The following is a 13,474-nucleotide window of genomic DNA, read 5'->3' as shown; positions in this document are numbered from 1 at the left end:
AGAGGCTTTGAGCAAAGGCTAGGAAGGAGGAAGGGTAATAACTGGTCAAGCAAGTACTTTTTCTCAAGGGACAAACAGCACTCGAGGAAAGGAAAACACTCCCAAGTTCACCAGCAATTAGACAAGGAACATAAGACAAAAAAATCAGGCCCTTGTTCTCTTATCTTGTACATCTGTGAGATAAGGGCTTCTACCTCACTGCTTCTGGCATTCGATGTAGGGCCCTCAGTGTGACTAAGAAAAGGCTGCAAGTATAAGACAAAAGTCACCCATTTCATTTAGCATATGACTGCACCATTATGATGGTACCATTAAACAGTGATATTAAACAAATACAATGGGGGCGCATGTCCCCACCTCCCTGCTCACTGTCTTCCTCGCTGCTCCCCACAGAAGAAGAAGGTGCTAAACTGACAGGTGATTGTTTTAGACACAACTGAGCGGAAGAGGGAGACCAAGTTCAGCTCCCTATAACCCAGGTGGTCAATACAAGAGTGGGGTGTGGAGTCCCCCTCTCTCTGTCAGCGTCCCTCTTCTGACCCTATAATAAATAATAATACCTGTAAATTGAGATGAGTCATATCAGAACTAAAAGTCCTGCCAACACTACTTCTTGAGAACGTACTATGTGCTGGGCACCGAGAGAGGGCTACAGATTAGAAAAAAAAGGAAGCACTGGCCCCTTGTCTTGAGTAGTTCACAATCTAATGGAAGAGGAAGCTTTAGTTTCTATGGAAATAAAGGGTCAGAGCAGAATTAGGGATGAGGAAGGTTTCCTTGAAGAAATGATGTCAGACTGAGGACTGATGAATGTGTAGGAGTTAGTCAGGCCTAGAAGGGTGGGAAAGGTTTCCTCTCCTCACGTATCTGCCTAATGCACACCATTGTGGGGATGGGAGAAGAGAGAGAGAAATAGTGAAATAGAATTTAAGTACTGAACTTTGAAGAAGTGCATTAAAAATAAACCCACAGCCTTTTCTCAAGTTGTAAGAAGGGTAAAAAACAAAACAGAACAACAGTCTTTTAGAGTGAGTTTGGTTAAAGCAAAGTAAACAATTTCTTGTCTCCAGAGGTGGGACCAGACTCCAGGTGGCCTTCCAATCACAGAGCAGATGCTTACCTCTAAGCCACAGGCAACAGATGGGAAGCAAGCACAACAGCACACACACACACACACGCACACACACACACACACGCACACATGTGAACAGCTGTTGTGTAAATTCTAAACCACTCCCAGTTAAGTGAGAGATTATGTCACAAACAGTACAAACCCACGGAGGGTGGGGACAGCCTGCTCTGCAGGAGGATAGGCAGAGCACTAAGAACTGGGCTTGGACTCCACTCCCAGCTCTATCTCTGTCTTTAAAATGATTGTTACCAACGTGAACTCTGCCCCATACTCCATCCCTTGGAGACCTGGGTATTTATTAACTCAACTGGCATAAAGATGTGAGACCTGCTATGTTATTTCATGGACTAAGTTGTGTTTCCCTCAAAATTCATATGTTGAGGTCCTATTTCCCAGGACCTAAAATGTGACCTTATTTGGAGATAGGGTTTTTACAGTGGTCATCAAGCTAAAATGAAATCATGAGGATGGGCCATAATCCAAAAAGACTGGTGTCCTTATAAAAAGGGAAAATTTGGCCTGACCGGGCGGTGGTGCAGTGGATAGAGAGTAGGACTGGGATGAGGAGGACCCAGGTTCGAGACCCCAAGGTCGCCAGCTTGAGTGTGGGCTCATCTGGTTTGAGCAAAAGTTCACCAGCTTAAGCCCAAGGTCGCTGGCTCGAGCAAGGCGTTACTCAGTCTGCTGAAGGCCCCTGGTCAAGGCACATATGAGAAAGCAATCAATGAACAATTAAGGTGTTGCAACGCGCAACGAAAAACTAATAATTGATGATTCTCATCTCTCTCCGTTCCTGTCTGTCTGTCCCTGTCTATCCCTCTCTCTGACTCTGTCTCTGTAAACAAACAAACAAACAAACAAAAACAAAAAAAAAAGGGGGGGGAAATCTGGACACACAAAGAGGTGTGGCAACAGGAAAAGACATAGTGGCAGCCATCCAAGCCCAGGCGAGAGCCTGGGACACAGCCTTCCCTCAGAGGGAACCAGCCTTGCCAACACCTTGATTTTGAACTTTCAGCTTCCAGAACAGTGAAATGATAAATTTCTGCTGTTGCAAAAAAAAGGGGGGGAGGAGACCTGGGCTGCAGAGGGCAGAGGCAGCAGATGCCCAAAAACATCACTGCGGCCATCGCAACTATAACAGTTTCTTTTCTTGGCCTTTTGGTTTCCTTGCTGTGTGCCTCAGTTTCTTCTCTTGACACTGATAATTTTAAAATTTGCCCCTAAATTCCTTATTTAAGAGAACCGATGCTGGTTTATCGTTGTTTTCTAGTCTCATTCCACATCCCTTGCTGTGACTGATGGATAAGAAAAGTCGGCCAAGTTACATGCCAGTGTGAACTGTGCTCAGAAGATTTCATCTCAGTCCAGCCTTGCCACTGGGGAAGTGTGGAATAAAGTCAGTCACTAAGAAGGCTGTGTTCAGCTCACCTGGGGATGCTAGTCAGGTAAGTCATGACATTCAGAAAGTCCTCGTGTGGGATGCGTTTGAACCCCACAAACTCTGGAAAGGTGATGATGGGGGCACCGTCGTTCCCTCGGCCTCCTGCAACGAAGATGGGAGGTTAAGATGTTAGTGCAACATTTTCATGTCATGCCCCTGCAGGTAGAGGACTCTGACTAATATCAAGTCAGGAAATGAGCTTTGGCCTCTCCCTTTTCTATGTTATTTCAGAGTAGAATGTGGGAAGGTTGACACTGAACTGTTTTGAACAAGTCTCTCTTCTCCTTCATGCTTGCTCAGTGGTGTTGTGAGAATTTGATTTTTGAGTCCTTTGAAGATAGTTATAATATAAAAGATCATACAGATTTAATTATTTTAGAATAGGTAGGATAGTAAAGAATGTCAACACAAATACATAACATTCCTCTTCATTTTTGTAGTCAATAAATTCAAAAGCTACAATGGTGGTTAAGAGAGTTAGCTCTACAATCAGATAGCCTGATTCAAATCCTGCTTTGCCAATTAATTTCTGTGTGGCTTTAGGCAAGATACTTAACCTAAACTGGAGTTTCCATACACACACATATAAATATATAAGAATAATATATAATATATAATTATAAGACTATTAATAATAGTATACATAGGACTAATACTTGTACCTACCTCAAAAGCTATTGTGAGAATTAAGCAAAAATGTGTATGAAAAGCACCTTAGCAGATTGCTTACCACATATAAGTATTCAATAAATGGTGACTGTTGTTATGGTTATTATTATTACAGGGAGGCATAATAAGGGGCCCTTTGATAAATTATAAACAGATATAAGACATCCTTATGAGAATAAAAATGTAAAATTAATATTTAAATATTTTATTCATTGAAGCAGAAGCCACCAAGTTAAATTAAATAGATATTTCCCAATCTGCTTGCAGCTGGATGTAGTAGCCACATGGCTAAATTCTAGCCCATGGTACCTACACTGTGTGCAGGTGCCTAGCGAAGCACGGTGAACTCACAGAAGCACCATGAATATTTTAAATTTTTGAGGGAAACAGCAACAGCTAGCATCTGTCACATGCCCTGCATTCTACTAGCTTCAGGTAGTTGACAATTTCAGCAGTAAGTCGTGCTATTCCTTTGAGTGGCATTGTGTCTTTGTGAAGCTGGCTTTGGGGGTGGCTGCTGTGATGAACACCAGTGTGGACCAGGAAGGGAGGGTGGTGATGTCTGGCCTGATTCCATGAATTGAGACCATGGTAATTATCTAAGAATGAAGTTCTTGGTATTATTTTCTTCCCCTTTATGCACAGTTATTTTTTCAAACACCTACGAAGTTGTTAGGACTTACAGACTTACTCGGTTGCTTTAACTGTTTGGTATTGCGTTTGGCCAAGAAGGGCTGTAAAAATGACTGAGACCCTTAGGCACCGAGAACTGCGACAATGGGAAAACCTGTGCCCTCACCAAAGGGGTACGCGCTGACGTGCCGGAGCACCTTCCAGGTGATGCCCACGGAGCGGAGCTACAGCCAGGGGAATGGTGGTGCCCCAGTGAAGGCAACTGCTACCAAGGAGCGCACGTATCTCACGTAGCTAAGGAAAGAGGTAAAAGTGCACGGTGTGCTAGTGGTGAGTAAGGACTGTGTGGTTAATGTGGTGCAGGATCAACGTAGAAATGACAGGAAAAGAGACTCAAGTGAAGACGAGCAGTCTATATGAAAACACCACCATTGCACCAGCCCATCCTGCTGCCATGAGTCCATGCCTCATAAATCACTGCAACTTGCTGTGTAAACTTGTTGCAAGGGAGAGAACGTGCTTTTGAACAAACTGTTTGTGTCATGTCAAGAGTAAGTAAGTCAGCAGTGTGGTATTTCTACACAAGTCTCTTGTGATATTGCTCATGTGAGTCTTAGGCTTTCAGAGGCAAATCACTGAGGATCATTGTCTGGAAGACCAGTTGTTCTTCTCCAAGAAGTCCTTCCTTATTAACCCTGTACGCTTATTTTGAAGTTTAAACAAAAATACTAAACTTTGACAAGAAGACTGAGCTACCTCTTTATGTTGACTGAATATTATCAGCTTTCATCTAACATTCTTCCTTTTTGTAGTTTCACAATCATAGGAAGTTCCAGAGAAACCTAAACTAAGAGAATTTGCATCTCTGGTAAGGCTAAACTTAGAGGCATTATAACACTGTATTAATTGTATAACTAATATTTGCCAAGAGAATGGCTAAAAGATTTCAGGGATCTAAAACACCCTAAACGATTCATTAGGATATGATTACACCATTTACTAATTTCGCCTTTTATAGTTAATTATAAAGTAAGGCTATTCACACCTCATAGGAAGGTAGTTGGAGTTTCCTTGTATCCTGGTTAATACCAACACTGAACACCGGAGGGCAGAGAGGCCCTCCTTCTTCCTCGCCCTCCTCCTCTCCAGGTTAACTGAGGACACTCCGGTTGGTCTTTAGCGGCAGAAATGCTAAAGAAACAAAGCTGAGCCTCCTTGCAGCAGCTGACAACCCACAAGGCACTCAGTGCCACCTTGTGAAGAAACGTGGAAGCGCAAAAGGAAGACCGTGCCAAAGATAAAACCAACTGAGTAAAATGGTTACCTAAATAAAATAATCTTCATTCCTCCTCGCACAGTTGTTACCTGTTCGTTAAATGGCATGAAGACTTCATCATACAGAGGAGAATTTGGAGTGCTGGGAGATCCTATAGAAAGATGGTGAAGATCAACCATGGGAGAGGAAGTGAGGTAGCTACTGCAAGCACCATTTCATTATTTTTTCCTAGTGTAGCTAGAAATATACATTGAAATATGTATTATTTTACAATGCTTCCTTTCATTTTTTCCTTGACATGGCAGTTCTCTTTTACATTTTATTTTTTTAAGTATATGAATAAGTAGGAGGGTAGCTGTACACCCTCTGTGGACACACAGTTCAATGCATTTCCCAGCTTCTCCTGCTGTCAGTACAGCTGTATAACTGAGACCGGTTCAGGCAACAGAACATGGTGTGTGCTGTGGCTGCGCTGAGGCTTCTAGGAAGCAGAGTGCTCACATTCTGTCTGTCTTCTGGGTGCAGATAATCAGAAAGCCATTAAGTGGATAACAGAGGCAACAGCCACAAAGTTCTTCATGTGAGAACCTGCACATGAAGAAAAGTCATCTGCCAATCAGAATCATACATGCTGGACTGTTCCAAGAGTAAGAACAAATTTCTATTGTGCTTGTTTGAGCCACTATACACTTTGAAGTCTATTTGTTACAAGTTATAATATCTATAAGTTTTATTTCAGGATGGTGAGGGGCAATACAAATCATTTGGTATAAAAAGAAGGCATTTGGCCCAACACGACTGAGAACCATTTCTGTAGCCTGCACTGCCCAACACAATACCACGAGACATATGTTGCTGTTGAGCATTTGAAGTGTGACCAGTCCAAAATGAGATATGCTGTACATGTAAAATGCAAACTAGACTTCCCAAACCTGGAACAAAAAACTGTAAAGTATCTCATTAATAATTTGAATATTGATGACTTATCAAATAATATTTTAGACATATTGGATCAAATAAAATATATTATTAAAATTAATTTCATGTGTCCCTTTTTTAATATGGTTACTACAACATTTACAAATACCTATGTGGATCACATTATACTTCTATTAATTAACACTGACGTTCTTGCACTGGCCGAGATTTCCCACGTGCCGAGTTACTAGCTCCATCTTTGATTTAGATATGAGTTTTGACTCTGCTCTCTTCCTTGGTAAGAATTTCCATTTGCCCCTAGAAACTCTACTCCTACCAACGCTTTGTTTAAGAAAGTAACAAACAAGTCCTACCTGCTAAATTCTCTTATAGCCAGATGCCATCCTAGGCACTTTGCTTAAAACGTACTTTACAGATGAGAAATCTGAGGTTCAGAGTTGTGTTCGTATGTGAACCCAGGATTATCTGAATACCAACCCTACAGTGTTTCCACCACACAACCTGCTTATACTCTCTCGTTTCCTAGCTAAGCCCTGAATTTAGAAATATCCCAAATCACTGGGAATATTAGGTTGTCTTCCAAGGTCAAAGACACCAAAGGTCCCAGCCCTGGTCACTGTTCAGTCCCTGCTGGTGCTTTCACCATCCAGAAGCTTCAAACCATCTGGCCACAAATCTGGGTCAGGCGTCCTGTGCCGGGCATGGGGGCACACTCGCAGAGCCCAGCAGGCCAAGCAACTGGCACCGCAGTGAGAAAAAGGGTCCATCCCGTCCTTGCAGGGTTTCTGGCTGATTAGGCCTCTGCTCGTTCCAGAGCTCAGGGGAATCTGTAGAAAAGCCTGCAGCTGGAACATCTTCATCCTCCTTGCCCAAATCAGGAAAAGGCAAACTGCTGTGACTCCGCACAGAGGCCACAGCTGGGCTGCCACAGCGATGGAGAGAGACCCAGTCTCAGAAATTTCTGTTTTATAACCCAACTACGCACGAGCACCCACAACAGCCTAATTGCTGACATCTGCTGCCTCGGCCGGGTAAAAACGACAGCAGGCCTGCCCACTGCAAAAAAGCACTGACTCAGACCCCCATGGCTGTGACCTTCCAGACTTGCAGTGCTGCAAATGCTGCCACCGCTAATCCATGCTCCTTTCTCATAAGAAGGGCAAACTTGAGGCAATAAGATGACAAAAGAAGCTCAGAAATGAAAGGACTTTCTTTGCCATGGTCAAAGTGCCTTTCCTAAAACGGGTATCCTCTTGGTCCATGGGAGTCCTCACAGTTCTGTGTTCTACAGGAAAGAGTGGCAGTGAACTCTTTTCCTGACTGAACTGTGGCGTTACACACCCAGTCACTGTGAGCATGGCTCCAGGTAACCCTTTGAGTAGTGAGTTTTTTTCACGCTCGCTGACCCCTAGGAATGAGGGTTTTTCAAAAAATGAAACTAGTTCCAGTTCCAGTTTTATTAATTTAAAATCATGTTTGTTTGATAATCAATTTATGGAAACAAGAACATACATTTGTCTTTTTTTTTTAATGTTCCTTACACATTTTTAAAATAAATCGACCGCACTCTGGATGGTCAGGAGGCACGAGGATGTGCATGAACATCCGTACTACTCAAAGGGTTAATTACAGAACTGTATCACACTGAGAATTATTTTTTTGCAATATAAGCCTAAAATAAACAATTTTATGGGATTAAAATATATCATAAAATAAGGCAAAAAATTTATTTGGAAGTTGTAATAGTAAGCATTTTTCATACATTATGTCATTTAATCCTCAAAATTTTAATGATTCCATTCATTATTCAAAAGAGGAAACAGAGGCATACAGAAGTAAATTGCCCAAGGTGAGGCAGCTAGTCAGTAGCAGAATCTAAATCCTTATTTAGGGTTATCTGTTACCTGTTTCTGTTTCTCCTATTCTGCCTCTAAGAAATAAGGAAAGAGCCTGACCAGGCAGTGGTGCAGTGGATAGAGCATCAGACTGGGACACGGAGGACCCAGGTTCGAAACCCCAAGGTCGCTGGCTTGAGCACGAGCTCACCAGCTTGAGTGCAGGGTCATTGATTTGAACGTGGGAATGACCAGATGGTCGCTTGGCTTGAGGCCAAAGGTCGCTGGCTTGAAGCCCAAGGTTGCTGGCTTGAGTGACCTGGCCACTTGCTCTGCTGTAGCCCCCACCTCCCATCAAGGCACATATGAGAAAGCAATCAATGAACAACTAAGGTGCCACAATAAAGAATTAATGCTTCTCATCTCTCTCTCCCTTCCTGTCTGTCTGTCCCTCTCTCTGACTTACTCTGTTTCTGTCAAAAAAAAAAAAAAAGAAACAAGGAAAGAAATACCTCAAAAATACTCAAAAAAGATCACTTTGGATCACTAAATGTATAAATGTATAATCAGTTGCTGGATTCCTTCCCTGATGAGCACTGTAACTATAAACTCATTATATATTCACTATATACTCACTGTGTAATTCTATACTCAATACCGAGGCTCTCAAACTTGGGTGTAAAGCTGTAGGACTTCACCCCGCCTCACCCCGTCATACACTGCACTGGCTGTGTGGCCCGCTGTGGCGCATGGCCACAGCAGCAGCTCAGGAACACCAGGGACAGTTCCCATCCTGCATTTTGTTCTACACCATCCTGGGCTCACTGTGGAAAGTGAGACTGCTATGAGACTGCTCCTTCAGGAGGACAGCCGGGCACTTCCTCCTGGGCCCAGACTGTGGTGCCTGGAGGTGGATGTCAGGAACAGGGAGTTTGCTGCCCTCAAAGGACAGCCCAGGAGGACTCGGATAACTTTGAACTGAGCACCTACTATGTTTCATTCTCTGTTCTAAACACTGGCATTGCAGGCAGAGAGAAGAGAAATGAGGACTCTGTACGTAACAGTTTTCAGTGAGTATATGAGCACTGACTACTGTGGAGAAAAGACCGGAGAATTCCTCAGAAGTTCTAAATTGCATAAAATGTCCCCACCTTAATCCAACCTTGGGATGAGAGAGGTATCCGAATAACAAAAATTAAGTTTCTCTTAACTCAGTAGAATAATTAATTAAGAGCAGATTAAATATGATTTAGAGGAAGAAAAGAAATGTGACTTTTCCTTCCTCCCATGTTATAGAGTAAAATCCATACTAACTACATATTGTCTCTGCAATGTAACTAAGATGTCTTTCATCTTGCTTTTTTTAGAAGAGATATAAAAGACAAGGAAGTGACCTGTCGCTTTGTATTTCTGTGATATGGGCTAACACCTAGTCTCATATCCTATGCTTCCAAGTTTGCTCTAACTATAATTTAGGATTTGGTATGTACTACCAGTTTCAGTAATTAAAGTCATATCACTCTTCACTAAGTGACTAGTATTCTAGTAACAACCACTTTTCAGGGCTGTGCCCAGGTTCAGAAAATTTCTAGCTTTTTATCAATATTATCCTCTCTCTATTCCTAATCAAATGATTAATTAAAAAATATATTAAAATAAGGTTCTTAACAGCTATGGATAATTGACAAATCTCCCAAAGAACAAACAACCTCAGTAATGTTCATGAACCCTTAAAACCAAGACTCTCTCAAGGTTGGATCTTAGAAGAACATCACAGTGGCAGCTGATCTCGGTAGTTATTTCTTTTTCTTACTCAAAATCTCTTCAGCTCTGCTCTTTTACAAATGTACTCCCGCCTGACCAGGCGGTGGCACAGTGGATAGAGTGTCGGACTGGGATGCAGAGGACCCAGGTTCGAGAGCCTGACTGAGGTCGCAGTTTGAGCACGGGCTCATCTGGTTTGAGTAAAAGCTCACCAGCTTGGACCCAAGGTTGCTGGCTCGAGCAAGGGATTACTCAGTCTGCTGAAGGCCCGTGGTCAAGGCACGTATGAGAAAGCAATCAATGAACAACTAAGGTGTCGCAATACACAACGAAAAACTAATGATTGATGCTTCTCATCTCTCCATTCCTGTCTGTCTGTCCCTGTCTATCCCTCTCTCTGACTCTCTCTTTGTCTCTAGAAAAGAAAAAAAAAAGAAATGTACTCCCGCCCTGGCCAGATGGCTCAGTGGTAGAGCATTGGCCTGGCGTGCAGGAGTCCCGGGTTTGATTCCCGGCCAGGGCACACAGGAGAAGCGCCCATCTGCTTCTCCACCCCTCCCCCTCTCCTTCCTCTCTGTCTCTCTCTTCCCCTCCCGCAGCCAAGGCTCCATTGGAGCAAAGTTGGCCCGGGCGCTGAGGATGGCTCTGTGGCCTCTGCCTCAGGCGCTAGAATGCCTCTGGTTGCAACAGAGCAATGCCCCAGAAGGGCAGAGCATCGCCCCCTGGTGGGCAGGCTGGGTGGATCCCGGTCAGGCGCATGCGGGAGTCTGTCACACTGCCTCCCGTTTCCAACTTCAGAAAATTACAAAAAAAAAAAAAAAGAAAAAAGAAATGTACTCCCTTGAGAAATCCAACGAAGTGCACCCAATAGCAAATAGAATGACAGCTATGAGATTTCACCCTCCTCCAGCTTGATGGTCCTCAGTTCCTTCTAGTCTGGGTGAGGTTTAATGGATGACTGAGACTCAAGAATAATATTCATCAATATTCAAGAGGCCGGGGCCTCTGAGCAGAACTCACAACAAAATCTAGAAATACAAATGAATTAGCCCCTTACCTGAAAGTATGGCAAATTGTCTGTGAAGTTGTTCAATTATATCCACTGCCAACAAGGGCCTGATTTCCTGTTGCATAATTTCATCTGTACAAATGAAATGCAAATCATGTTAAAACCTTGCGTATTACAAGGACAAATTAAAAGGAAGGGAAGCTCTATATTTAGGGAAATGTGAGACTTACCAAGCTATGGTTATGGATACATTATTCTCTTGAGAAACTGGTTCCCGAGATGCATGCATGGATCTGGGTTTTGAGTGGTTTGAAGCACATACACTTGAGACAGGAACACATTCCTAGAGCTTCTCCCAAAGTTTTGGGCGGGACCAGTGCAAGAAGTTGGACCCTAAAGTTTAAGCTCTAGTAGCTTCACAGTAAACCAACTAGGACAGTCTTATTACCAAGGGACGTCTTTAAGTGTCTGCTTGCTCCTTGCAGAAGGAAATTTTAAACACAATTTAAATTACCAGAGTTCATCTCACGCTGGGTTATAAAATCAGTCTAGATTTATAAAGGTTTTTTGAGTTTTGTTTCCTTCCCTCCCTTACTTACTTCCTTTTTGCCTCCATTTCTTTTTCTTCCTGAAATACTTAAGTAGCCTCTTCCCACTGCCAAGCATGTTTAACGAGGCACTTCTTTATTTTGCTATTTAAAGATGCTCCTTACTAGATAAAGGGGATTAGAAGGACAGGAAGACAAGTGGAATCCTTATTTCTGGGATGGGAAGAGAAAGCCATTTTCATGCTTTGTCTGCCTGAGATATTATCATCTTTGTTTAACTCTTTGTGTAGCGTGAACGTTCATGCCTCCTGACCATCCAGAGTACGATGGTAACAAAAAATTTTATTTAAAAAATGTGTAAGGCAACATTAAAAAAAAGACAAATGTATAAATTGGTTATCAAACAAACATGATTTTAAGTTAATAAAACTGTAACTGGAATTACTTTTATTTTTTGAAAAAAAAAAACTCACTCCCAGGGGTCAGTGAACATAAAAAATACTCACTACTCCAAGGGTTATCTATTGTATTTCCCAGGGAATCTCAAATAATAAATTGGTTATTATTTCTACAACAGTTAAACATCTGGTTGGATTAAGGCATGTACCAAATAGCTTGTACACTAATATTAAATAGGGATCTCCTATTAATTTAGCATGAAGTCAGGGTAATATTATGATATTCTAATGTTGACCAGTCAGAGGTTATGTACGGGAAGCTCCTCTTAGATTCTCAATTTCTACTTCTCAGCTTTGGTGTGAAAGTCCAAGGATGGAAGCACATGGAGATGTATTCAGGAGGTATTTAGTAAATGCTGGTTATATCCATTGTTCTGTACAGGCCTTTCCTGTATTTGCTTTCTGAAAGTCAGATTAGGGTTTTGGCAAGTGCCCGCTTAAATCCCGAGACCCTTCCTCAATGATTTCTACCATTATTTTCTGGAGGAAAGGGGGTAAACTCAGGCCAGAGTGCCTTCATCCCAGTACTCTTTCCACTCTAAATTCAAGGAAGTCCTGCAGTACTATTAATTTTATGGGTGCAATAATGGCATTGTTGTTATATTTTACAGAAAGGGAGAACCTTCTCTGTTAGACACACAAAGTATTTAACAGTAAGATTATATGACGTCTGAGACTTGCTTAAAATACTCCAGCACTCCTCTCTACCAAAAGTGTGCAGGGAGGAGGAAAGAAGAAACCAGACTGGCAAAATGTGGATAATTGTTGAAGCTAGCTGATAGCTCCATGGGGGTTCATTATATAATTCTTTCACGTGTTTCAAATACAGTTAAAGTATTACAACAACATACAGAGCTTAAACACAAACAGGGGTTACGTAGCTAAAGAGTTTTCAGAAAACAATCTCCAGTGGTCTAGGAAAGCGGCATGCTCAAAAACAGAGCTGGATTACTATATTTAATACATGAGGGAACATATTTAAGAGACAGACCCTAAAGAAAAACCAAGATCACAGAGGCAATTTATTATTATTATACCTCAATATTTGAGGTGTGCTTTTAATTAAACATTTTAAATTAGCAATAAGATGTGAAAGGGACAACAGAACTTAGTAAGCCAACCATTCTTTACTCCATCTTGTTTTTTATTTTATTTTTATTTTTATTAAAATATAGTCAAGAAATTTCAAGATGGCTGCAAGAGTAGGTGGAAGATACAACCACCTGCTCTTGGCCCCAAACCCATTTACAGCTAAATTATAGTGCAACCAACCTGATAACCAACCGAAGGGTAACTGAACTGAGACAGTATAACCAAGGGTTTGCAGAAGCAGCCTGTAGAGAGCGGTAAGAAGGGCAGAGACGCGGAATAGGCTGGCCCTGTGCCCGGCGATGGCGGCTGTGTCAGCAGGACCCCTCCCCACCAGGAGCAGGGGTTACCAATCCCAAGCAGGGATCCCTGACCCCGAGCAGCAGAGGCAGAAAGAGGAGCTCGCAAAGTATCTGGTGGTGAAAATAAGAGGAGATTGAGTCTGCCTGGGTCACCCAGATGCCACCTACACAAGGGTGAGCCCCCCTATTGTGACAGCACCTCCCATTGTGACAGTGGGGAGTCCCCAACTGCTGGTGCGGCCACTGGGCCATGCTTTGTTCTGCAGAGGGGGCTGCAGGCTACAGCCACCGGTGACTTTGGGGATGCTCTCTCTCAAGGGAGTCTCGTGGGGGAGAGAGATATTGACAGTACTGAGCAGTACGGCTTTGGAAAAAT

General features: G+C 42.6%; 1 protein-coding gene across 13 annotated transcripts in view; it reads right to left on the bottom strand.

Moving 5' to 3' along the window:
- Positions 1-13,474, bottom strand: part of MCF2L2 (MCF.2 cell line derived transforming sequence-like 2) — a 255,093-nt gene that overhangs the window by 213,065 nt on the left and 28,554 nt on the right. For all 13 annotated transcript variants that reach the window (XR_010726901.1, XM_066241647.1, XM_066241644.1 and 10 more), the window contains exons 2-3: positions 10,750-10,833; positions 2,564-2,678 (exon numbers count right to left, since the gene is read on the bottom strand). Coding sequence is in view for 12 of the 13 variants with exons in the window: in XM_066241647.1 (XP_066097744.1) it covers positions 2,564-2,678; positions 10,750-10,833 (199 nt within the window). In the remaining variant the exon portion in view is untranslated. The remainder of the gene's footprint in view (positions 1-2,563; positions 2,679-10,749; positions 10,834-13,474) is intronic.

The sequence above is a fragment of the Saccopteryx bilineata genome, chromosome 8 (genome assembly GCF_036850765.1).
Source record: "Saccopteryx bilineata isolate mSacBil1 chromosome 8, mSacBil1_pri_phased_curated, whole genome shotgun sequence".
Taxonomy (NCBI): domain Eukaryota; kingdom Metazoa; phylum Chordata; class Mammalia; order Chiroptera; family Emballonuridae; genus Saccopteryx; species Saccopteryx bilineata.
Note: the sequence above shows the minus strand (reverse complement) of the source record. Positions and strands in the feature narration are given on the sequence as shown.